A 26,927-nucleotide genomic window follows, 5' to 3' on the forward strand; every position below is an offset into this window, starting at 1 on the left:
GGGCCCTAACCTGAGAAAACATCACAGATGCTGGCTGGACCATCCGGGTCACAGACAAATGCACACAGGAAAGGGCTCGTTCTCTGATGGGACCATCCAACACGGAGCTGCCGGTGGGCTCTCGACTTCTGATGTGGAGCCTGACTGCATTTCTAACTTGTAATTCCTGCCAGAGCTGCAGGCTGGGAAAAGGCACTGAAGGGAGTGTGACCCCTCCGTCCACCTCGACGAGCAGGCTCGACCCACTCCGGGGGATGCACCACTGCTGACAAGACAAGACGTCTGGTGTTTGACTTTCCAGATTGGCTAGGTTTGTTAACAACGGACCGAGAGCCCGACTCTACTTCCCTTGCCCTTCTCCTGCTACGCACACCTCAGAAAGGCAACTTGTTCAATGCACCTGTCCCTGAAAAGGGACTGATCTTTTCTAGGCTGCTCACTGGATAAATGAAGAGGATGAAAGAGACGGGGGGTGATGCAAACCTAGTTTGAAATTTTTTGAAAGTTCAGGATTTTGTCCCAGTTTCTGAGCAGGATGTGTCATTCGGCTTAAGTTGGACACATTTTTTTTTTTAAATAAAAATGCTCTTGTCCTTCCTGCATTCAACCCTTCCAGATGAAAGGTCCATGTTAGAGTAGAGGAAGACTGAGAAAATGTAAAGTTGTGATTATGGAAAGGGGCATGCTGATAACAACGGAGAAAAACAACAAAACCCAGCCCCACTGGAGTGGTGCAGGGGAGGGCCAGGGGAGGGGCATTCACGATCTTTCTCTTCCGGAACTGTTTCTGGGAACTCTCCCCTCTTGCTGAAGGAAAACCACACTGCCTTTGCAAGCTGCTGCCAGCGCTTCAGATTCACACAGATTGCAGGTGACAGCGTGACCTGAGACGGCAGGGGCAGGCCAGCTCCTGCGCAGTCCCCGCTCAACACCTCCACACGCAGTCCACGCTCGGCTGGAAATGAAGCCAGTGTCGCTCGCAGAACTGTTTAGAATGGACCGCCTCAGGCAGTGCCTCTGAAAGCAAGGACTGAGAGCTGGGGGCCCTGTGAGCCTGGACTGCCTGCCCAATGCACGTCCTGCGTGGAGTGCCCGAACATCATAAACTCTGTTTCCAGGGGACATGTGTGCTCTCGGGGACTGTACTTGTACCATCACGACACTGCCTCAGCCCTGGATGGCTTTGGGCCAGCTTCATCTTACTGCCCAGCGCTGGCTGGGCCTGAATTGATGCCTCAGGCCAGGTACAAGAGGTTCATACGGAAACTTACAGAGGAAGCCAGCTGGCTTTCGAAGACAGACCTTGATGGTGACTGGTCTGTGTCTTAACTGTCTAAGTCCAGTGCCCCTACATGGCATAAGTGAGATCCACACGGTAGGTTGGCCTCAGCCTGCTATACGAGCTCCTATTGATAATAATTCTGCTGTAAAGACACCGTGGCCAAGGACCAAGGGGGTGAACTGTGCAGAGAAGAACAGAAAAAACACAGCAGGCCTAACTGCTTTCCCTGGAAAGGCCTGCTTACCACGCTGGCCCCGGCATCGGGGAACTTGGATTTGGGCAGAGTTCCCACCGTTAACTGGTAAGAGTGGCTCACTGTGCCTAAGCTGTTTGTACAAACAACATGACTTACGCTGAACACCTGCTTTCCTTCTGAGTTTGGAATTTGGGTACGTACCTGGCAGGGGGTGCCCACATGACCAGCCCCCACTACAAACTCTGGGCACTGTGTCTCTAATGGGCTTCTGTGGTTGGCAACACTTCATACATGTGCTAATTCATTGCTGGGGGAACGTGTCCTGTGTGACTTCACTGGGAGAGGACACCGGGAGCCTGTGCCCGGTCTTCCCTGGACTTTGTTCCATGTACCCTTTCCCTTCGCTGATTTTGCTCTGCAGCTTTTTGCTGTAATAAATCATAGCTCTGAGCTCTCCTGGAGAATCATCAAGCCTGGGAGAACTCCTCCTGACACATTTCTCATTCTCAAAATGGGGATACTTCCTACTTGCCAGGAATTTTGTGTTTATTTGTTTGAGATAGAATTCATACACCATAAAGGTGTACAATTTAGTGGTTTTTAGCATATTTACAAGGTTGTGCAACCATAACTACAGTCTAATTCCAGAACATTTTCAACACCCCCAAAAGAAACCCTGTGCCCATTAAGCACTCACTCCTCTTCCCCCTCCCCTAGTGCCTAGTACCCACTTATTTACTGTCTCTCTGGATTTGTCTATTCCAGGCATTTCATAAAAATGGAATCATAAAACTTGTGGCATTTTCTGCCTGGCTTCTTTCACTGAACGTAATGTTTTCAAGGTTCATCATGTAGCATGTATCAGTAATTCATTCCTTTTTATAGCTGAATAATATTCCACTTTATGGATAAGCACATTTTGTTCATCCATTCACCTATTGTTGGATATCTGGGCTGTTTCCACATTGTGGCTAATCTGAATAATGCTGCTGAGGATACTTGTATACGTCACTGTGTATGTTTTCAATTTCCTTGACTCTATACCAAAGAGCAGAATTGCTGGTTCATGTGGTAACTCTAACATTTTGAAAAACTTGTCAGACTGTTTTCCAAGGCAGCTGCACATTTTACGTTCCCACCAGCAGTGTATAAAGGTTACAATTTCTCCCACATCCTCGCCAATACATATTACAGTTGACTCTTGAACAACACAGGTTTGAACCGCATGGGTCCACTTACACGCAGATTTTATTCAGTAGTAAATACTACGGTACTATTTGTGGCTGGTTGAATCTGCGGATAGGGAACCAAGTACACAGAGGGCTGATTATAAAGTTAAATGCAGATTTTTGACTGAGGAGGGCTGGTACCCCCAACCCCTAAATTGTTCAAGAGTCAACTGTATTATCCTTTTTTTCTTTGAATTTTAGCCATCCTAGTAGTGGGAAGTAGTATCTCATTATGGTTTTGATTTGCATTTCCCTAATGACTAAGGACGTTCAGCATCTTGTCATGCGCTTATTGGCCATTTGTATATATTCTCTGCAGAAACAGCACAACTACTTGGAAACAGATAGAACTAGGTAGAGGACAATATGTCATTTATATGTTATCTCACTGAATACACTATATCTTGGGAACTGACACGGAGACCAGACATGCCCTAATGTGGACACAGCATTACTCACTTGCAAAACTCACAGGGAACACTAGTGCCCATTAATTTTTTTTTTTTTTTTTTTAGTCCCCATTAAACTTGCCGTGATGGTTTGATCTGCTTTGGTCAAGGAAGGGTTTTGACAGTGTGGCCCACTGTTTCTTGGACTTCAGTGTGTAGGTCTGGCGGGGCCTGAGAGGCCACCCTCCTACAAGCTCCCAGGTAATACCAACGCTGTTGGTCCACGGACCACCCCTTGAGTAGTGAGGCTCTAGATACCTGTTCTGACTGTGTCCATCATCGTGCTATCTCATTTAATCCTCGTGACAATTTAAAATTAGTCCACTTTAGAGATGAGGAAACTGAGGCTTAGAGAGGTTAATTAACTCACCCAAAGTGGTAAGAGCTAGTAAGTGGTAGAGCTGGTTATGGGACTTCTGAGATTGCAGTTTATAGGCTATTTTACCAAACCGTCTTTTTAAAAAAGTCTACTAACCGCCATAGCTCACGAGATGGATTTTTTCCCCCTAATCCACATGCCCTCACTCATAAAATAATTTACTCACCTCCGTGACACTTGAGAGAAAAGAAATATAGCAACAATAAAACAGTGGTGGGTAGAAAATGTTATTAACCAAAGAAGACATTTCACGAAGCCAACAAATGTGAAGCAAGATACAAAAATTCAGGAATAACTCAAAGGCCAACCAATACCATTTGGGGCATTTTCCTCAGTGTCACCAGCTTGGCCTCTTTTACCTGAGTGACTGGCCTGCTCAGAGAGCATGAGTGCACTTCTGCTTCTGGCTAAAGAAGCCTGTGTGGGTGTCAACAGTCGCATAACAAGAAAGGTTTCCATGGGACTAAGGTGCGTGCGATGAGCTGAGGGATGGAATCAAATGAAAATTTTAAGAAGCGAAATTAAAACAAAACAAAATAAAATGCCTAAAACAACACAGTGCATGATGCAAATCAACTTTTGGGTGGCAGAACGAATGTGGAAAGAAAAAAATATTGTAGCAAAGGATGGCTTTGGAGCTTGTCATAGTAAAAGAAAACAGACGCTGTGTCATTTAGAGCTTGGGAGAGTGTGTTCCTTCTCTTGGGGTGCCAGAATTCATTCAACATGCTATTACAGAATTAGCGTATCACCTGTATCACCCGAAGAGAATTAGCTCGTATTCCAAGATGTCATATGGACTCAAGAAACCATTTACTCACCAAGTAGATCTAACATTGGAAAAAGAGATTACTCCTACAAAACACTTGTTTTAGGCCCTCTGTTAGGAAATATTTCGTAACACACTGATTTTGTTAATGTAGAGATATGCATCCTTTCATACTTTTCCCAAGCAAGTAAGGGCAAAAATTAAATAAGAAACATTAAAAAAAAACAGCCAACTAATTATCAGCTTTAATGGAAGTAGTAGTATCCATAATCTAAAATTCAGTGACTGAAATGTTGTTTTGATGGTTTCAGAACATATTATATGATAATGGATTAACTTTTCAATGACTTCGCCTTCTTTGGGTATCCACTAGCCAGTAAATGGCTTGGGAATTTCAAATTTTCAATTACTAATCCACAAGCAGATAATTCAGTTGCCAACAATATATAATAACATACTGATTATCTTTACACATTAATCAATGCAAATATGAATTTAACATCAACTTGTAACCATATGAATTAATGAAAACCTATGGGATATACTCACAGATGGAACAGCTATACAGAATTAAAAGCATGCAGATGTTTTCTCATCCAGCTCCTAGTTAATTCAAAGTTTCCAGCGCTTACCCATGAACTGCATCAGCGAGCTTCAACACTGACACTTATGGGGTCTCTGACACACATGACAGACCTCTGTGCTGGAGGTGCAAGGTCAAAGCCAGTGGCAAAAGACCAGGAACGCACACTGGCCTCTTCAGAGTCACAAACATCCTCCTGCTCACCTCCGGTAATGACTCGATGTGTTAAATACTCCACTGGCACCTGACACTTCTTCAGTGATGCTTTAGGATACGCATTTAATGCATGGAGAGCTTCCCTCCCTTCCTCAACCTACAAACTCTGAAAGGTAGCAATTCAGACTTTTAGTGCCTTCTCTGAGCCTCCATTAGAACACGGCTGGTTTTATATCTATTCAGTTTCTGGAACTGGCACCCGTCCTATACATACCACCTCTCACCTCAAAACAGAGCGCCAGAAAAGGCCACCCATCCTTTTGCCCTTTTAAAGATTTCATATTAGTTCTGAACTTCTGTTTTCAAAAGAGAAACGGGCAGGCTTACAAACCACAGACAAGAGCACAGCCCCATTTTTTTCACACATCTAAGTCTCCCACGTACCTCTGCCTCATCAATCCCGCTGTTTCTGGCTAATCAACAATATCGCACCAATAACTGGGCAGTTACTTTTTTAACAGTCACATCTGCCCACTGGTCAATTAACCCCAGGCCAGGATAACGTCTACACGCACCGTGGAAAATGGAAGTCTCTTTCAGACTGGGAGCATAGCATGAACTCCTGTCCCTATTCAACAATGACCTGGTTGTGAAGAGCGCGTTGCCACTTTCCAAAGTCCCATTAGTGAGGCCCTGGGGCTCCCACACACAGATCGCAAGGCTAGGAGAATGGGGCTATTTGCAGAAGGCTCAAGAGGGGCTCTCCCAAAGACCGACGTTAACACGCTCACACTAGAAAGAAGAAAACTGGAGAGACCAGGTCTACACGTTCACTTGCCTCGGTCTGGGGAATAGGACATTGTCGCGGTGGATGAAGACAGGCGCTTACTCATGGGAGGCTCCGTCTGCTTTGGCAAATTCATGGTTGATGTTGAAAGTTTGTCACATGCTGCAGAGAAATGCATTAAAGACATTGGTATTCACACCACTCTAGACTAAGAAACACATTTCCCAAAGTGTTCTTCCTGTCCTCATCCACACGCCTCCAAAACCACTGTGGCACAGCACACTGCTTCCAGCTCCCTGCCCTCCACCTGGCACGTCTGGGAACGCCCGGGCCACAGCAGCCATCCATCTGAAGCAAGTTCTTCTCTTCTATTGCTCAACTTTGTGTTTCTCTTTGATTCCAATGTTCAACCTCACTCAGCTGTTCAACTAAAGCCATGCTAATCCCACCAGCCAACCCTTTCCTTGTGTCCAGGGACTTTTTTAAGTAAATTCAGACCACACAAAAACAAAACCAACCTGGACCCAGAGACAAAGCACCACTGCAAAATGTTCTACGATCTGACTGAGACTGGGGGAGCTGAAACCGGACTTTTTCTGAGGTTATCTAGAGCTCAGGTTGCAGAGAGAAGTAATTTGTAAAGCAAGGAGCTGTATTTAAAGCAGAACAACCTTTAGCAGTTGGTTTCTTCCTTTTATCAAGAGGTAGGGTCACAATGGCCCTTTCTCAAAGGCTATGACTGTTTATGGTTAGGATTTTAAAATGTGGTCCTGGGTTTGGTACTCTTAATTTCCCACCGTTATCTCAGACGGGCTTCTAAATGAAACGACTGCAGCAACCCGAGAGGCGCTGACAGTGCCAGCCAAGCCACAACCGAGCTTGAGGCAAAAGGAAAGATGTGTGGCCCCAGCTCTAAAGGCAGCAAACTCATCAACAATATTTTCAAAATCTACTCTTCTACTCACCTTGTTTTCAAATGAGAGAAGTGTCATCTTTGACAGTTTCTCCTGACCAAGTGATGACCCTAAATAATTTTTAAATAACTTAGACCGAAGTAAAATTATCATACAGTCTGTTTGGGTATAAATAAAATATTTAAACTTAAAATGGTATGAGTTTTCATACACCTACTTTTCAGTGTTTCAGTTTGAGTATTTTAATGTTCTGGGGAAAATAACCATTAGAAATTACATAAAACCATGTCTCTAGGGGTACACACTTCCCCCTTTGCCTCAGGCTCCGATATAGCTCAGCATGGTACTGGTCTTTGCAAATTCAATATTTTGTTCATCACAGACTGTTCTTCAATAATTTTGATTAAAATATTCTTTTATCTTGATTACTGAGATTTCTGCCACTCCCTTAAACTAAGTGCTCCAGTCGAGTACCACACTCACCTCACCCTGTCCCAGGGCCCTGGGTACGATTCCCAAGGTGTCATTATCAACTCTACCTGCCCCTCTCTGTTGGGGGAAGGCCAGTGCCCATATGACAGTGAACGCGGCCCAGGCGGCAAAGTCTCTACTACTCAGCAACACCAATAAAAATTATTCTTTGTCAAAGAAACGCTGGAGACCAAGGATATTTATTCCTAATGCTATAATTTGACCCTCTGGGTGGCTGGGAAATATTGTATCCCTTTTACATCTTGTTTTTTCTTTACCAGTCAACCATGGGTTGAATTTCTAAAGTCACTATTAAATGGGAACAAGGTTCTGCTAGTTCTATTCTTGACCTAGACCCTAAGAATTTCCCAGGCCTGTATATGAAACAGAGAGCCTATTAGAGAGAGGAAATCAAGAACAAAGCCAATTTATCTCCTTGTTTGGGTTCACAGTGTTAGTACTGGTAAACTCAAACACCTCTCCAGGAATCCATCACATTAATACCCAGAACTCCGTGTAATTCTAGGTTCTGGTAACCAGAAGTGATTGAAATACCCTACTACTTAATGCCTAAAAACCAATGATACATGAGAGCGTTGAAGATCTAAACGCACAGAAGTCAAACACTGACAAGATTTTCAAGGCAGAAGTTAGTGAGCTAGAGATGAAATGTCTCCAGGGTACTAGGATGTAAGGCATGCACGCTCCACGATGACGAACAAAGAAATATGGGCATGTCATTCACTTTCTAGAAAAAAGTTCTAAGGGGTCAGACTAAGAAATCAATTGTAAAAGTGCTTGAGACAGACACAGTGATGGAGGAGGGTGACCGGGACAGTCATCACAAAATGCCATGGCACAGTGATGCTCGGATATACCGTTGGTGGACTCAGCAGCGGCGGCAGTGGTCCCTGGGTCCGGAGGGAGGGTGCTGGCTGCTAAACCTAGAGGAGGGGGTGGGGTATTTCCTGATTCACCTACACAGCAAAAAAAAAAAAATCAGAGCAAAGACAGGTAAAAGAAAAAAGTCCCAATTTCTGGTTGACTCTAGTTTCTATTAGGAAATCAGAAAAAGTAACTGAGATGGGTTGTTGACGTCTCAAAAAAAAAAAAGAAAGAAAAGAAAAGTATATTCACTGACAAAAGGTTAAAAGCACAATACAGCAAAGTCAAGAAACTGTACCACTCATGTAAACCCATTTGCTCTCAGAAAGAGCTGGTATATAGCTCCTGCATAACAGAATGGCAGACACAGAAAAGACACTAAAAAGAGGGCAGAACCACCCAGGGACTAGTAACAATCCATACATTAAACATTTGAAAATTTAAAGATGAGTATGAACTGGATAATGAAATAAATAAGTCACCTTAAAACAAAACTGAAAGAGCAACAAAAATAAATAATGTGGAGGGAAGAACCCCAGCTCCTTTTAGGGGGGTTACTGCTGCTCAGCCTTTCCCCGTCATGCTGCAGCCATGACTGAGCCTACTGTCATTGACCTTCCCTGAAATTAGGTTACCTCTGGGCTTGCTAGGTGGATCCGGCTAACCAGGCTCTACATTCATTTTCTTTGTTTTTCTTTTGTTTTACCTCAAAGCCCAGTTACTGTATCAACTGCTGTTTGTGAGCAAGAAGAATGAACAGACCCCCTTCGCAAGAAATGCATACACAGGAAGCTTGGCAGCTTTAAACATCACATCCGAAAAAGGTACCTGCAGATCGGTACAAAGCATCCCCCAGATCCTGCGGGTGCCAGCCTGCCCGTGATCTCCCTCCTGCCCCAAGATCTCCCCACCGGGCCCTGCGATGCAGGGACAGCCCTTCACTCACCATCGCGTCCTCCCGGCCCCGCGGCCAGTGATGCTCCCCACGAGCACTTCTTCTTCAGCTCCAGCTGCTGTGTGCGCTCCAGGGACCTGCGCATCATCGCCTCCAGCCGCTCCTGCCCGGTTCACGCAAGAGACAGCAAGATTAACCACCCAGCCCCGCGGCACTGCTGCACCTCCGCGCTGGGTGGGGGTGGGGGGGTGAGTCACCAGACGGGTCTCTCGGCTCAGCATCCAAAACCCAGGCACTCGTGCTCTCCCCACCACGCCAGCGCCTTCTTAGTGGGCGGAGAGTAAACAAGGCGGCTAGTGCTGGCTCCCAGCCCCAGCACCTCTTCCCTCTCAGGGGAGAGGCTGCTGCCGCAGCCAGGCCTTGATTTGTTTAAGAATAATGCCAGACAAGCATTAACTCCTTGAGGCCTGTCCCATCCAGTAGAACTGGAATTGTGCTCTAGAACCAACTGCATCCTCCCTTGTTGACAAGCATCAAGGACTATGATTTGAGTAAACTGAAATATAATTTGAATTTTAATAGCCTTAAGCATAACTTTTTGGGGGGATACACCATGACTTTGAAGTGCATTTTGCAAAGTCCCATTTTCCTCTTAGAACGTCTTAAAGGGGAATTAATTGTTCTCTACATTATAACACTTTTCTGCTACGTAGTATCTGGGGATAATACTGCATATTTCAAAATTCAAGAGACAAAAGTAGAGAAACTCCTGTCCACAAAATCAAGCATCTATGCATTCTCAGAGCTAGATGCGGGGGGGGGGGGGGGGGGGGGGGGGGGGGGGGCGGCGGGGGGAGGGAGTAAGAACTAAACAGTTTTTAGCCAGAAGAGAAAAACCACCAGGCTTCTCTCCTAACAGAGCATTTATCAAAAGCACTCCCCTGTATTAACCAAATTATTCTTTTCATAAAGTTGGGCCTGACGGCTGGCAAGTCTTTCCCTGGCACTGCAATGACACTGCAAATACCAAATCTGCTCCCTGCCTCCACTGGAGAAGGCCCACAGGGTAAACGGTTACACAGACACCTTTTCACCCTCATAAAACCCCACCCTGAGGTGCTGCAGGAACTGGGCTAATCCTAGCCCAACTTCAAAACAAAAAGATGCTATTTTCTCATGGCTTAAATAAACAAGCAAGCAAAATTAATTTAGGGCAGCACCAACTGAGTGACCGTGACTTAAGGATCGGGGAAAGGCTCCTTTATTTCACTCAGTAGAAACACAAAAAGGTCACTTAGGAGGTGCCTGGATCTATCCCTTTTGTCCACACCAGAGGGATGAGATGAGCATTCTCCACATCTCAGCCTCCTCTGCATAATTTCTCCTCCGAATGGCGCTTTGCTAAAAGACAGCTTCTCCAGGGACCTGTGAGCAGAAAGGGGATTTCTTTCCTCCTGTAAGTCTCAGGTTTGTATTTGCTATTAACTGCGCTCTAGTTTTTGGCTGAGACTCTACAACCATGAGTGTGCATTTTCTGGCAGAATCCTGTTCTCAAGACCCTGGCCCATTAAATTCGGACAGCCAGCCCCAGCGGTTTGTCTGAGAAAAGATGAGGGCTTGGAGGAACTAGAACTTCTTGACTATTTGAGGACTGAAGTCTGATCACTCAAGACTGGGGCTCGATAGTATTCCTTCATATGGATTTAACATCAATTATTTAACCAATGACCTGACTTTTTTACATCTTCATTGGAGTATAATTGCTTTACAATGTTGTATTAGCTTCTGCTGTACAACAAACTGAATCAGCTATACATATACATATATCCCCACATCCCCTGCCTCCCACCAATGACCTAATTTAAGTGTTGAAATCTTTCACCTCAGAGTGAATTTAGTATTGAGTGGGTTATGGGAGATTGCCTACGTGTCAGAAAGACCTCACAAGACAGTCCTTGGGCTTCCCTGGTGGCGCAGTGGTTAAGAATCCGCCTGCCAATGCAGGGGACATGGGTTCGAGCCCTGGTCCGGGAAGATCCCACATGCCACAGAGCAACTAAGCCTGTGCGCCACAACTACTGAGCCTGTGCTCTAGAGCCCGCGAGCCACAACTACTGAGCCCGCGTGTCACAGCTACTGAAGCCTGTGTGCCTAGAGCCCGTGCTCTGCATGCAACAAGAGAAGCCACTGCAATGAGAAGCCCACGCACCGCAATGAAGAGTAGCCCCGGCTCGGCGCAACTAGAGAAAGCCCGCTCACAGCAACGAAGACCCAATGCAGCCAAAAATAAATAAATAAAAAATAAATTTATTTTTTAAAAAAAGCCCTTCATCTACTAGGAGACTGTGAGAACAAAGAACACCAAGACTCACGGCCAACCGAATCACTGAATAGCTATCTAGGGGCATAGTTTTAAGGGAATGTTCATCCAAAGCCAGACCTACTCCTGAGCCTTTCGATTTGAAGAGCAGGATTGCTAACATGGCAGTTTAGAGCACTGGTTCTCAAATGGGAGTGAGTCTGCATCACAATCACCTGGAGGGTTTGTTAAATCACCAGTTGCTGAGCCCCGCCCCCAGAGTTTCTGAGTCAGCGGGTCTGAGGTGAGCGTGCTGACAATGCATTCCTCGTAAGTGCCCAGGAGATGCGGGTGCTGCTGGTGCTGGGATGGTGCTGAGAACCACTGGTTAGAGGAAAGGCTGAGCGTGAGAGAGCGTGTGCGAGAAAGTTCAATCACATCAGAATGAACGGTGTTAATAAATATCACAGCTGCATACTGCATACTGCAATTCCTGCCAAGTTCTGGCTCTCCTGAGGATCATCTGATGATCAACAGAGGAGGGGGAAAGGGCAACGCAGATCATTGTCCCTAGAATATCCTCTATTGGGTGGGGCTTAGTGGAAGGAAGGAATGAGGGCAACTCACCCTTGATCCCTTGAGCTCTGGCCCTAGACCTGCCTGGATGAACTTAGAGGAGATCCACGACCAAGGTGGTGCACTGAGCTGGCCGAGCAGTATGAAAGGCCTCCAGCAGGGCTTGGCCTGGCCACTGTTACCCAGACAACTGTCTCAGGAAGGAGTGGAGGGCTGACTGTGCCTTTTCCACTGCCCTTACTACATGTGTTCTGGGGATGACCGCATGGGGACAAGCCCCCAAATGGTCCTAAGCAGGGCTCTGTGGAGGGCCCTTCTCCCTGCAAACAAACGTCCACATCTGGCCAGAAAGCCACGTAATCACCATGCCCCATGCCAGCCAATGCCCTCTGAGAGCAGTCAGCTCTCGGCTTAGTGAAGTTCTTGCTTAGTTGAGTTCAGAAAGTTCTCATTTTTACACCCAGCCTGGTGGGTTTTGTTCGGTATCAAGCAAGAAGAACATGAGAAGTTGTGATGTGTTCAAGTAACTTACAGAGATGAAGGTGCTCTTTGAAAGAGGTCTTTCCTGGTCTTCAGTTTCGCATGAGGAACACGGAGGTGGCTTCACCAAATACCATTTTCCAGGGCCCCTAGTCATGAAGCTATACTCCCCTGAGTGGAGAAGGGGTGAGCGCATTGTGCTGTCAGCCTTAACCCAGGCAGATGACAAAAGCTTGTTCCAGAAGCTTGATTCTTGGGAGCTGTGTGGCATGTGAAGATTGGAAGAACCCACCCGTAGGAGAAGGCGGGCCTCCAGCGAGAATGAGCTCAAGGTCAGAGTGTCAAGTGGACACTGGACTCCCCCTTCGCAAGGACAGGCCTGACCAGCTTCCAGCCCTCGACACCTCTGGGAGCTAGGCCAGCTGTGATGCCCACTTCTGTGTTGGTGGAGAGGAGGCCTCCAGGCCGAGTCTGGGGCTCACCCACACGGATGTGGGGCGTTACCAAGAGCGACATCATGGAAACAGTCCTAGGCACTTGGAGCCAGGGCAGGGCTGGTGGGGGATTGAGGGGTCAACACGCCTCTTATGAGCTCCTAATATCAGACCCACAGAGGCAGGAGTTTGTGGGCAATGCAAACACTTTCCAACAAGCTACAGAAGCAAAATGGAACGAACCATCTTCCTGCGGAGGCTTCTCGCTGGTTGACAGAGACAGGCCCTGACAAAAAGGACTTAAATCTGGCACTGAGAAGAGGATGGAGAGTCTCCACAGCCATGTGCCAAGCAGGCAGCAGCCCTCCCAAAGATCTCCAGCGAACCACGGGGGCAAATGCAAAGGCTTTCCTTTGGAAAGGGCTCCCGCAGCAGAGACCTATCTGTCCTCTCCAAAGATCACCCATGAGAATGCCAATCGGACCTCTGCACTAGCAGAGCACTGATGATGAGGTGATTAACAGGCCAGCCTGCATGGTGAGAGTCCCTAAGCTCCACCTGGGTCTCCGGGGGCTCAGAGGGCTGGAGCAGGTGGTGGAGGGAGCCCACTGCTTCCTCCGGTTGCTCTACACCCATGGGAGGCCCAGCTCTCAGCCCTGCCCTGCCGTGTGTGGGGAGAAGAGGGGCGCAAGCTCAATCTGTGTTCGTGCTGACCACGGGCAGGCAGCCTGCCCCACTCCCCACCATCACCACACCAGGGGTGAAAGGGAGCACACAAAGCAAACAGGAAATTGTCCAAAGCACAGCCACTAACGAGTCAGCTGCATCAGGACCAATCACCCGGCATGACATCCCCTCATCTGTCACACGGGTCCCTCAAAGGTGGACCCGTGTGACACTGTCAGGTGTGGCAGAGGCTCAGGAAGCGTCTCCCGTGACTTCACAGCACCCCTTCCTGGAAACGGCAGTGACACACATTCCCTGCAATCAGCAATCCCGCAGGAGGTCAGGAGTGGAAATGGAGAGAGCAGAGAGAAAAGAGAGAAGCTGTGAGTCAAGGAAGGGAGAATGGGAAGTTAAGGGGCAAGTCCAGCACTCACGACAAATACCCAGGCTGGGAAAGGAGAGATCCGCCCCGTCACTGAAACAGCCCCAACGCACCGTGGCTTTTCTCTTGGTCTCTACACTCTGTGCCATGATCTTTCCTGGGTAGCTCTCTCTTGACCTTGCTTCAGCCAGGGTCAGCTGAAGACACTGAAGGGAAGCTAACATTTCTGAGCGACTACTCTGTACCAGGTGCCTTGCTGGCACTTTCAGAAGTCACCTCTTTTAACTCCTATGACCACCTCTGTTTTGGGCTGAGGAGACCGAGCTAGAGGGGTCTGAGACTTGGCCCTGGCTGCCAGCTGCTTAGTGGGAGGGCTAGGATTTGCACCAGGAGCTAACAAAGGCAGACAGTGATCGGGCTGCGAAAGCAACAGTGACTGTGGCTAAGACCCTGGCTCAGGCCTCCATTCACTAAGAGGAACAAAGAAGCCGCCATTTAAGCCTGTGCTCTGTGGGCAAAGATGGGTCTAATTCTGTGTATGTGACCATTTTTGTGTTTTTTTTCAATTAAAAAAAGACAAAAGGGTAAAGACAGGGATAACAATTCATAGATTTAAAAAATACTGAATTTATACCAACATCTCTGTATCTCATAGTGTTGGCGATTAACCTCTATATTGTTCATACTAAATGATGAGTCACAGTTTGTTATACAGCAGAAACTAACACAACATTGTAAAGCAATTATACTCCAATAAAGATGTTAAAAAAATAAAATAAAAAAATTGAGTAATATTTTAAAAAAAAATCTAAAAGAGAATGAATATATGTATATGTAAAACTGAATCACTTTGCTGTACACCTGAAACTAACACAACATTGTAAATCAACTGTACTCCAATTTTAAAAAAGAATTAAAAAGTATACAGTTAAAGGGGCTTCCCTGGTGGCGCAGTGGTTGGGAGTCCGCCTGCCGATGCAGGGGACGCAGATTCGTGCCCCGGTCCGGGAGGATCCCACATGCCGCGGAGCGGCTGGGCCCGTGGGCCATGGCCGCTGAGCCTGCGCGTCCGGAGCCTGTGCTCCGCAACGGGGGAGGCCACAGCAGTGGGAGGCCCGCGTACCGCAAAATAAATAAATAAATAAATAAATAAATAAGAAACAAATCCTTCATTCAAGGGTAATTCATTCAAATATCATTGCCAACTATTACTACTTAAAATAAATATTTACCTTTTTGCTTACTAATCATGTATTAAAATTTGTAATACATTTATGCTTTTATAAGTGGTAAAAAAATAAAAATAAATGACGAGTCACTATACTTTATGAATAAAAAATGTTCATCACCTGATACAAGGCTATGATTACACCCTTAAAATACACTTGTTAAGAAAATCTGTACCCCAAATATGCTTTCTAAATATATTTTCAGAGTTTAGTAATAAAGGACTCTGTCGGGATAATTACATTCCATTTCTTTTTTAAAAGATAACTGGAGAGAAAGGATGATTAAATCAAGAATATGCATTAAAATATAAACAGACTAGCATGTCTGTATCGGAAGGTAGACTATTTGATTTTCCAGCAGTGAATACAAGGTCATGTTATCCTCCACCCTCACAGCCCGTCCTCCAGCCTCGTGTCTGTCCCAGAAGCACAGACTCCCCAGCTAAGTTGAATGGATCTGTCTCTTTGTTCCTGTTCTAGCGTGAACTGCGGAGCCGGCTGGGGCCCAGCCCTCACCTCCTCCTCCCGGAGCTTCTGCTTCCTCTTCTCCTCCACGGCGGCCCTCTTCTGCGCCTCTCGCTGCCGCTGCTCTTCCAGCTTCCGCCACCTCTCCTCAATTTGCTTTTCGTACTGGAGCTTGGCTCTCTTCTGTTTCTCCAGGATCTGCTGCTCCCGGGCAGCTGGGGGAAGGAAGGCAGCAGAGAGGTGTCATTACCAGAGCACCCCACACCATTTGGATTAATACCAAAAACGCAGAAGTAAGAGTGACCCCCAAAAAAGAGCCCGGTGGGATCGTAGGCTGAAGTGACTGAGATGAAGCGTTCTGGCGCCTCCGCCACTAGCTGGGTGACCCTGGACATGTTAACCACGTCATCTCTCTGCCTCAGTTTCCTCCTCTGTGAAGTGGAGATGTCGCGCGTGCAACATCACAGTGTTGTGGAGACCGAATGAGACAATGCGCGGAAAGTGGCCACTCACTGCCCCTGCACGTGGGAGCTCTGCCTGTCATTGCCGTCAAGTCAGACTCATCCCAATGGCTAGGCCACACGCAGGATTGAGAAATGAGAGCTATCAGGGTATCTTCACTCGGGACACGTTAGCTGTACACACACCACACACCAGACGCTGAGCTGGGTGAGGGTAAACAGAAGACGATGAACAGGATCGGCCGGCCTCCTTCCTGAGACATTTACTAAGGGCCTTAACTCCACCTGGCCAGGCAGGCAAGGGTTCCCTGGAGGATGCAATGTCTGGGCCGACCAGCAGGAGGCACTCAAGGAGTAGGATTCGAAAGCTCCTCGTCTGTCTCAGTGCCCTGGGGAAGCCACTCCACCTTCCTCGTGGCACCTTGTGGGTAACAGGTTGGACGAATCTGTCCATAGCCTGCAAGAGGTATGACAGCTTTTCTCAATGGGTTCCCTGTCCTAACACAGAAATGGCCTTCGGTGCCGACTTCCTCCATTTCCCCGAGCATGGCCCTTCTAGCTGCCCTGGGGAGAGGCCGCCTGAGCGGGCGGGGGCGGTGACTGTCTCGTTCTCCAGCATCCTACCCACAGCTCTAGCGCAGTGCCAGTAACAGAGGTTCAACGCATGCTCAGGGAGTAAATCAACCGTCCTGAGAATTATATAACAACTCTGAACGGGCCAGTGGCAGTGCGGGTTTGCTCCCAGTTTTCCACGTTCACCTAGCAACTGCCCCAGTTCTCTTCCCATTCAGTCACAAATTTCTAAGGGTCTTGAGAAAAGACATCATCACATCTCCACTCCCTTAGACCTAAACAGCCAAAGTGCACAACTTACCAAGACATTTTTCTCTTTCTTCTCGTCTTTCTTTAGCTAGTCGTTGTCTCTCATCAGATTTTAAAAATCCATCCATGCCTACAAGAGAGAAAACACGATGAAAGACTTCACTCTCCCCGTCCGCTGAGTGCCACGGACCCCCTTGGCCTGCACCCTGGGTCTGGGCGCACGCACACATCATCCAACAGCAGTGCTCCGTACCACACACACGGCCCGATCCTGAGAGCCGAGGGGCAGTAGCCGCGGCTGCCACGCTCCCCAACCAAGCTGGGCTGGTAGTGGCCCAATGCCAGCCCCAGAGAACCAACCCTCTCCCTAGTCCTCCGTCCCCAGGCCTGGCCTCACAGGGGTCAGAAGGTGCAATAAGTGACAGGTCTGGCAACGTGCAGAGAGCCCGCTGGGCCTCCCCCCGTCCGGCTCCCCTGGGAAGGCAGAAGCACAAAAGTGGACACGATTATTACACAGACAGTGAACATCTGACTTTCTGGAAGGAGCCAACTGCTGAGGGACGTGTATGAGCTCCTCGGGTGAACACTGAGAAAATACAACACTCAAGTTTGATTTCGTTTCCGCTAAGTTTGCTCCCATATCAATCTTAGCATTTTAGAATCACAAAGAAGGAATATAACGTACTCCTGTTTACAGTAAGTCCCCTACATACGAACGAGTTCTGTTCCGAGAGCACGTTCGTAAGTCCAATTTGTTCATAAATCCAACAAAGTTAGCCTAGGTACCCAACTAACACAATCGGCTATATAGTACCATACTGTAACAGGTTTATAATACTTTTCACACAAATAATACATAAAAAACAAACACAAGAAGTAAAGAAAACATTTTTAATCTTACAGCACAGTGCCTTGAAAAGTACAGCAGTACAGTACAACAGCTGGCATACAGGGGCTGGCATCGAGTGAAGACGCAGGAAGAGTTACTGACTGGAGGAGGGAGAGGAGGTGGGAGGTGGTAGAGCTGAAGGATCACCAGTAATAGGAGACGGAGGGCCAGCTGCAATTTCACTCACGCCTGACGTTGATGGAACGCACGTTCACAACTTTGAAAGTTCGTAACTTGAAGGTTCGTATGTAGGGGACTTACTGTACTTGTTACTTAAATATCCACAACAAATAAAATGGAACAAATGGCAATTCCCCGCAAGTCCGGGAAACATCCCAGGAGCTCCGCATCTCCACCCATCTTCTACAGGACCCTAAAGTGCTTTGTGAATCAAAGATTAAATGACCTTCATGGCAGTTTTAGGATTAAAAATAATTTATTGCACTTGGTCACAACTGGTCATTCATGAGTATTACTTATATAATGGTCAAGGACCGCATTCTGGAGAAATCGGCTTTCATGTTACTACAACCGGATTCGCCTTCCCAGCGCCTGGGCCCTCCTCCGTGGTAGCGTCACAGCTGACTTCATACTGTGCCTCGCTGCCACAGTGAGCTGTGCCCTTGTTCGGGATGTTCCTGCCACTGCCCAGGAGAGGGACCTGGAGGCTTGGACCGCAGTGCAGGCAGCAGGGATGCACATGAGGATGCACGTGATAAACAATGGCTTGTCACGATTCCCCACGAGCATCGAATTTTGCAGCCTGGATTATGCAGCAGGTATATTACAGCTCAAGAGAGAAGTCCTGGAAAATAAACCTGACTACAAGTGCCACTCCTCATGTTTGTTTTTAGTCAACTCTTTTTTGTTTAAACTGAAGTATAGTTAATTTACAATGTTGTGTTAGTTTCAGGTGTACAGCAAAGTGATTCAGTTATATATATATATATATATATATATATATATATATATATTCTGTTCCATATTCTTTTCCATTATAGTTATTACAAGATACTGAATACAGTTCCCTGTGCTATACAGTAGGTCCTTGTTGTTTATCTATTTTATGTATAGTAGTGTGTATCCGTTAATCCCAAACTCCTAATTTATCCCTCCCCCCATCACTTTTGGTTATCCTAAGTTTGTTTTCTATGTCTGTGAGTCTATTTCTGTTTTGTAAATAAGTTCATTTGGGTTTTGTCAACTCTTAATCATTACAATGCTACCGACGACATGAACAGCATCAAGAATTTAAAGGCCCAATTTCTCAACTCATCAATGCTGGCCTCCCCAGTCTGACCCCTTTTCCCCACATCCCTTGCACCTTTTTATTTTTTTAAGATAGTAAGGAAGACTTTATTCAAGGGGGCTACTACAATGAGGTTTTTTTTTTATACATCTTTACTGGAGTATAATTGCTTTACAATGGTGTGTTAGTTTCTGCTTTATAACAACGTGAATCAGTCATACATATACTTATGTTCCCATATCTGTTCCCTCTTGCGTCTCCCTCCCTCCCACCCTCCCTATCCCACCCCTCCAGGCAGTCACAAAGCACAGAGCTGATCTCCCTGCCTCGCACCTTTTTAAACCCCACTCACCTTCAAGACCCCACAGTTTCTGGCTGGCGGAACCCTAAGTTCATTCTGCTTGGCTGCAGAGCGCTCTCAGTCTCCCTGCCGGGAGGGAAGGGCTCCCGAACCAAGGGCGGGTGTGCATCTCTGGGTCGCCCGCTCGGGCCACACCCCACCCCCACAGGCCTCAAGGTGCACACACAAAGCCCAAAGGCAGCCACGTGGGCAGCGGAAGGGGAGCAGGGAGACAAAACCAGGTTTCTCTTCAATGATCCTCTAAACATTTTCAAGCTCTAGTCTCTACCTTAAGCGTTTGATTAATAAGGATTTGTTCTGTGTGAAAAGCTACAAAGAGAAGCCTAGGCCACCTGGACAGATGCTGACATCAGCACCCGCATCAACTCCTCGGCTCAAGCATGACCTGTCACCCTCTAGATCTAAGATACTGCCTGAGAACCACCGAAAGTGTTGTTCAAACAGAAGAAAGAAAGAAAAACCGAGGGAAAAGGGCCAAGCACATTTGAAACTGGCCATGCTGCCTTGAGGCTTTACTAACAGATTTTAGGCTGCCCCCTTGTGGGCACTTGTAAGAGTCATACCTTCAAATCATTTCCCTTCCAGAAAATCTTCATTATCAGGCTCCTTAGTCATCACCTGCTTCGTCATAACGGGAGGCTACAATCTACGAACCAAGTCCATTGCTTGAATTTACTCGGCGCCATCACCCCATGATGACGGAGATACTATTATGATCCTCATCTTATAGGTACAGAAAGGGAGGCACAGAGGTTAACTTGTTCAAGGCCACACCATCAGAAAGTGGAGACGCCAGATTCCAACCTAAGAACCTGACTCCAGGACCCACACACACTCTTAATTACTGCTTTCCCATGCGGCTCTCTGGCAAAGGAGGAAACTAACAGCTCTACCTTAGCACCCATGAATGAAACCTTCATGGCTTTCTGAGACCCGGCATTGTACGCAAGGAACAAGTCCCATCCTTGTCCCAGGAATGTGCATGCAAATTTGGAGAGAAGTGCAAGTCCAACTCATTAGAGAAGTACCAAGTAAGCACTACCGTGAGCCACGCACTGGCCAGCTGGGCACAGATGTGCTAATCATTTGCTTCCCCTTCAAACTGATGGTTTGGAAATGTTTAGGCGCTGGGTAGGGAAAGGGGGTAGCCAGATGGCCCTGGGGGCAACAGGGCCAAGCCATTCTTTCTTAGCCCCACTGAGTGGGGTGGAGTGACCCAAACAGCCCAAGGTGGGTAACCTGGAGTCTGTGCTGTCACATGGCAGCCACAAGCCATGTGTGTCTGTTTAAATTTAAGATAATCAAAATTAAATGCAATGAACGGTTCAGTTCCTCCATCACACTGGGCCCATTTCAAGCACTCACTAGCCACAGGAGGCTGGTGGCTACCGTACTGAACAGTACTGGACCAGGAGCCTCCAGGCTCACTCTTGAGATTCTCACCCTTCACACGTAACTGCTCTGGGACACAGATGAATAAGGAAACTCTCAGAGTCCAAACAGGGTTGAGTTTTGCTGGGTGAGTAAGGCTGGGGTAAGGCCTCCTTCCCCCACACAGCGTCTGCCTCTCCTGATTAAAAGAGAACTATCAAGCAATCATTTCCAGAACATCCATTTGAAGAGAAGCCAAATAATTAACTTACATCTCCAACTTCCACCTTGTGATCCCTGATGACCCTCCAGGGACCCCTGCCAAGAGGCCCTGGGCTTATCCCGAAGGAAGAAAGGGTAGAGCACAAACCAGACATTCCCTATGTGTTAGAGGGCGTGGACCTGACCTGTTATTACCACTACAACAACACAGCCAGAGAAATCAAGGTAGACTATGATTAACAGACCCAGGGCAACTGACCTTAATACACAAATGCTAACAATACCAGGAGACCTCCTCTAAACACATGGTAGAGTCAAGAGTTAATGCTGAATTCGATTCACAAGGCAGTCTTCTTTCTGTGTGGCCCGAAATCCTAGCGTTGTACCCAGTCGTCCTTTGTCCCTTGTACCTTGTATTACACGTGCACACGTATTGTCTCTCTGTTATTAAACCAGAGATCCATTTTATCCTTGAACCCCATGAGAACAGATGGAGAAGAGATCAGTGCTTGCCAGGGGTTAGGGAAGACGGGCAGAAGGGAAGTGGTGGCTACAAAAGGGCATCACGAAGGGGCCTTGCAGTGACGACTGTGCCGGCGTCTGCAACCCTAGCTGTGAGAGTGCACTACAGTGCTGCACGTTAGTCCCGCTGGGGGAAACCGGGTAAAGGGTACACGGGGTCTCTCTGCAATGACCTCAAAGTAGAAAGTTTAATGTTTAAAACTCTGGCCCAAGTGTAAAGCCCTGGGAGGGACCCAAAGACAAAGGGGGAACAGGGGACATGTTCCCAGAGGTGTCCTACCTACCAGAAGCACAAGGGGAACCCATGTCAGAGCCACCCCGGCCCAGTCTTGATGTAGTAATGCTTCCCAGGGCAACAGCGCTCAGGTAGTGTGCACCCCGGAGGCCTTTTCCTGGGCAATTCACCCCTACAGGAAATGAGAATCAAACAGGATACTGAGCAGCCAAACAACTATTTTATGCGAACAGAACAGCATAAAATTTCATACTTCACTGAACTGCTCTGGCTTGGAGTAACTTCCCGTTATCCTTGGGCTGTGGCAACACATTTTTTAAAAACTAATTTAAAAATGAATTTTATTAGCCTGGGGTACTCTCCCACTAGAATATTAATGAGCTGATATTAGTCAATTATTCATGGTATGTAATAACCATTATCGAAATACAAGGTTTTTAGGGGAAGCCAGCTGTGTTCAACTTTTAAAAATTGATTGCATTAAATGAATTTTAAAGTAACGTCCCCAATCACAACTCACATCCATGCAACTGCAACGTCCAGACAAAAGAAAGGGAACCGGGAATGAAGAGCTCATCAAATAGGAAGTCCACAATACTATACATAGAGAATCCTAAAGATGACACAATACTATACATAGAGAATCCTAAAGATGTCACCTTGAGAGCCGCTGTTCTAGACTATGCTGATTCTGCAGGGCAAGGCCCTGCCTGTGGCTCCTCTCTGGATATCCAGAGCTCTGCTAAGTGTGGACTCAAAGAGTGGGCCCCAAAACATGTCTGCAGAAGGAAAGATCGGCCACCTGCCTGCACCCCCCCCACACACACAGCGTTTGCCATGGTTGTTACTACTCCACATGCTACTGTCTGAGCCTGTTCATCTTCTCCTTGCCCTCGAATCCTCAGCACCTTGCACAGGGTATTCAAATGTTTGCTGAATGAATGGCCATGAATATTACGTCCCATTGATGGAAACCTCCCCATTTGTAGAGCATTTAACCATGTATCGGAAGTGTCCTTAAAAACAAGGAGGACTTCCCTGGTGGCGCAGTGGATAAGAACCCACCTGCCAATGCAGGGGACACGGGTTCGACTCCTGGTCCAAGAAGATCCCACATGCGGCAGAGTAACTTAAGCCTGTGAGCCACAACTACTGAGCCTGTGCTCTAGAGCCCGCGAGCCACAACTACTGAGCCCACGAGCCACAACTACTGAGCCCGCGCGCCTAGAGCCCATGCTCTGCAACAAGAGAAGCCACCGCAATGAGAAGCCCGCACAACGCAACGAAGAGTAGCCCCTGCTCGCCGCAACTAGAGAAAGCCTGCACGCAGGATTGAAGACCCAGTGCAGCCAAAAAATAAATAAATAATAAATAAAGTTATTTTTAAAAAAACAAGGAATATTTTAAAACATCTTTGCAGACATTATCTTGCTGAATCTGTGCAGGAAATTCAAAGGTAAAGAAAGGAAGGCAGCTCCCCACACGCCCCGCCCCCACTGAAGCTGAAGTGAATCTTTCCTTTAAATTCCATCACTGCTCTGGGGTCCTTCCCTCTCTAGTTCATGGTCCTCAAGCACAGGAAGCTCCACCCTTATAGGCCCTCTCTCATGGCCTCCCTTTCCAGTCCAATTAGGATATTAGCCTCTCGACAGCAGGGCCCATGAATGTCCCATTTCTTCTTGTAGCCCTCAAAGAGCCTAGCACATGGAAAAGAAGAAGTAAAACTGTCACTGCTTGCAGATGACACGATACTATACATAGAGAATCCTAAAGATGCCACCAGAAAACTACTAGAGCTAATCAATGAATTTGGTAAAGCAGCAGGATGCACAATTAATGCCCAGAAATCTCTTGCATTCCTATACACTAACGATGAAAAATCTGAAAGCGAACTTATGGAAACACTCCCATTTACCATTGCAACAAAAAGAAGAAAATACCTAGGAATAAACCTACCTAGGGAGACAAAAGACCTGTATGCAGAAAACTATAAGACACTGATGAAAGAAATTAAAGATGACACAAAGAGATGGAGAGATATACCATGTTCCTGGACTGGAAGAATCAATACTGTGAAAATGACTATACTACCCAAAGCAATCTACAGATTCAATGCACTCCCTATCAAATTACCAATGGCATTTTTTAAAATTAATTTATTTATTTATGGCTGTGTTGGGTCTTCGTTTCCGTGCGAGGGCTTTCTCTAGTTGCAGCAAGCGGGGGCCACTCTTCATCGTGGTGCGCGGGCCTCTCACTAACGCGGCCTCTCTTGTTGCGGAGCACAGGCTCCAGACATGCAGGCTCAGTAACTGTGGCTCACGGGCCTAGTTGCTCCGCGGCATGTGGGATCCTCCCAGACCAGGGCCTGAACCCGTGTCCCCTGCATTGGCAGGCAGACTCTCAACCACTGCGCCACCAGGGAAGCCCACCAATGGCATTTTTTACAGAACTAGAACAAATCATCTTAAAATTTGTATGGAGACACAAAAGACCCCAAATAGTCAAAGCAGTCTTGAGGGAAAGAAACGGAGCTGGAGGAATCAGACTCCCTGACTTCAGATTATACTACAAAGCTACAGTAATCAAGACAATATGGTACTGGCACAAAATCAGGAACACAGATCAATGGAACAAGATTGAAAGCCCAGAGATAAACCCACACACCTATGGTCAACTGATCTATGACAAAGGAGGCAAAGATATACAACGGAGAAAAGACAGTCTCTTCAATAGTGGTGCTGGGAAAACTGGACAGCTACATGTAAAAGAATGAAATTAGAACACTCCCTAACACCATACACGAAACTAAACTCAAAATGGATTAGAGACCTAAATGTAAGACCGGACACTATAAAAGTCTTAGAGGAAAACATAGGAAGAACACTCTTTGACATAAATCACAGCAAGATCTTTTTTGATCCACCTCCTAGAGTAACGGAAATAAAAACAAAAATAAACAAATGGGACCTAATGAAACTTCAAAGCTTTTGCACAGCCAAGGAAACCATAAACAAGACGAAAAGACAACCCTCAGAATGGGATAAAATATTTGCAAACGAATCAATGGACAAAGGATTAACGCCCAAAATATATAAACAGCTCATGCAGCTCAATGTTAAAGAAAGAAACAACCCAATCCAAAAATGGGCAGAAGACCTAAACAGACATTTCTCCAGAGAAGACATACAGATGGTCCAGAAGCACATGAAAAGCTACTCAACATCACTAATTATTAGAGAAATGCAAATCAGAACTACAATGAGGTATCACCTCACACCAGTTAGAATGGGCATCATCAGAAAATCTACAAACAACGAATGCTGGAGAGGGTGTGGAGAAAAGGGAACCCTCTTGCACTGTTGGTGGGAATGTAAATTGATACAGCCACTATGGAGAACAGTACGGAGGTTCCTTAAAAAAGTAAAAATAGAATTACCATATGATCCAGCAATCCCACTACTGAGCATATACCCAGAGAAAGCCATAATTTAAAAAGACACATGCACCCCAATGTTCACTGCAGCAATATTTACAATAGCCAGGTCATGGAAGCAACCTAAATGCCCATGGACAGACGAATGGACACAGAAGATGTGGTACATATATACAATGGAATATTACTCAGCCATAAAAAGGAACGAAATTGAGTCATTTGTTGAGACGTGGATGGATCTAGAGACTGTCATACAGAGTGAAGTAAGTCAGAAAGAGGAAAACAAATATCGTGTATTAACGCATGTATGTGGAACCTAGAAATGGTACAGATGAACCGGTTTGCAGGGCAGAAGTTGAGACACAGATGTAGAGAACAAACGTATGGACACTAAGGGGGGAAAACTGCGGTGGGGTGGAGATGGTGGTGTGCTGAATTGGGCGATTGGGATTGACATGTATACACTGATGTGTATAAAATTGATGACTAATAAGAACCTGCAGTATAAACAAACAAACAAACAAACAACAACTAATACTAAACTTTCTTTGGGTTATTTGTATGGAAATACGTTAATATAAATGTTTCAGACACTACATGAAATTTCTAAAAATCTTATATGTTCTGGTATGATGTTATAAGTCATAATTCTAGTTATTACTTTAAAATGTATATCTCAGAAATAACTAAATTTCCTTGTCAATTGCATTATTATGAACTTTCATCAAAACTTTAACTGTGGTCAGTTTTAAGTCTTGTCATTTACAGACAGTTCTGGGTGTACTCTGACGCTTTTGCAAAAATGTTCGTATGAAAGGGTTTCATCTTCAAGGAATTCACGGAAAAGACTCTGACAAGTACAGGTTTCTGGTAACTGACTATACTGCTGAACTGAATGAATAAGCGTTTTCAGAACTCTAATGGAAAACTGACGAATTCATAAAAGTGCTAACAAAAGATCAAGATGAAAAAAAATAATTACATGGGACTGAGTGAACTGATGGGGATGATTATAATTTTTGTGACTTTCTGTTTGAATAAAAAAAAAATCCCACAAGGACTCAGAGGCAAAAAATATACAAATCAATTTTCACTGCAGAGTAAAGGAGCTGTTACAGTGGAGGATTACTGGACTGAATGTCAATATTATGACATCATGTTTCGTGTTTGGTAATTGCAATCATTGTTGCTTTTGTTGTGGTCATCCATTTACAATGCTTGGTGTCAGTTTATCGCTTGTAAAAATAAAATACAGTGTGTGTGTGTGTGTGTGTGTGTGTGTGTGTGTGTGTGTGCGTGAAAAAAAAAAGAGCCTAGCACAGTGTTCTGTACACATTAAGTACTCAATAAACGTGGAGGTCACGAGCACCTACTGTGTGCCAGGCCTGAGTGTTAAGACACATATTTGCTTATTTCCCGCAATCCTATGACAGCATCAGGTCAAGGACAATCACTCCCACAGCCTCTGTATCACCTGACCCACTATTTAAACTTCAGAAGCCTCGGTTTCCTACACTTCCAAGGGACACAGGACTCTAGCTTGGGGGAATCACCCTCTCGGAACACATCACCAGGCTGTGAGAATGCCAAGTCCCACAGCGGGTCCTGGGGAACGGCTCCCATCAATCAGGTGCAGCGGAGTTCCAAGCCAACATCAGCATCAAGGGCCAGCCTCGGAGTGCGCACTGTGGCCCTCCAGCTGCCCTCTCAGGAGAGATCTCAGGCGAGGACCACCCAGCCAAGCCCAGGCAGCACACAGATCCCTGAGAGAGAAGGCGGCATTCAAGACCGCTGAGTGTTGGTGTGGTTAGTTACACAGCGATGGAGCCGAAA

At 46.3% G+C, this 26,927-nt stretch overlaps 1 protein-coding gene across 1 annotated transcript in view; it reads right to left on the reverse strand.

Moving 5' to 3' along the window:
* Positions 1–26,927, reverse strand: part of MAP7D2 (MAP7 domain containing 2) — a 107,555-nt gene that overhangs the window by 38,494 nt on the left and 42,134 nt on the right. The window contains exons 2-6 of the mRNA XM_032620874.1: positions 16,862–16,939; positions 15,578–15,741; positions 9,047–9,158; positions 8,094–8,192; positions 5,882–5,992 (exon numbers count right to left, since the gene is read on the reverse strand). Coding sequence (XP_032476765.1) covers positions 5,882–5,992; positions 8,094–8,192; positions 9,047–9,158; positions 15,578–15,741; positions 16,862–16,937 — 562 coding nt within the window. The 5' untranslated portion in view covers positions 16,938–16,939. The remainder of the gene's footprint in view (positions 1–5,881; positions 5,993–8,093; positions 8,193–9,046; positions 9,159–15,577; positions 15,742–16,861; positions 16,940–26,927) is intronic.

Source organism: Phocoena sinus, chromosome X (genome assembly GCF_008692025.1).
Source record: "Phocoena sinus isolate mPhoSin1 chromosome X, mPhoSin1.pri, whole genome shotgun sequence".
In the NCBI taxonomy this organism is placed as follows: Eukaryota; Metazoa; Chordata; class Mammalia; order Artiodactyla; family Phocoenidae; genus Phocoena; species Phocoena sinus.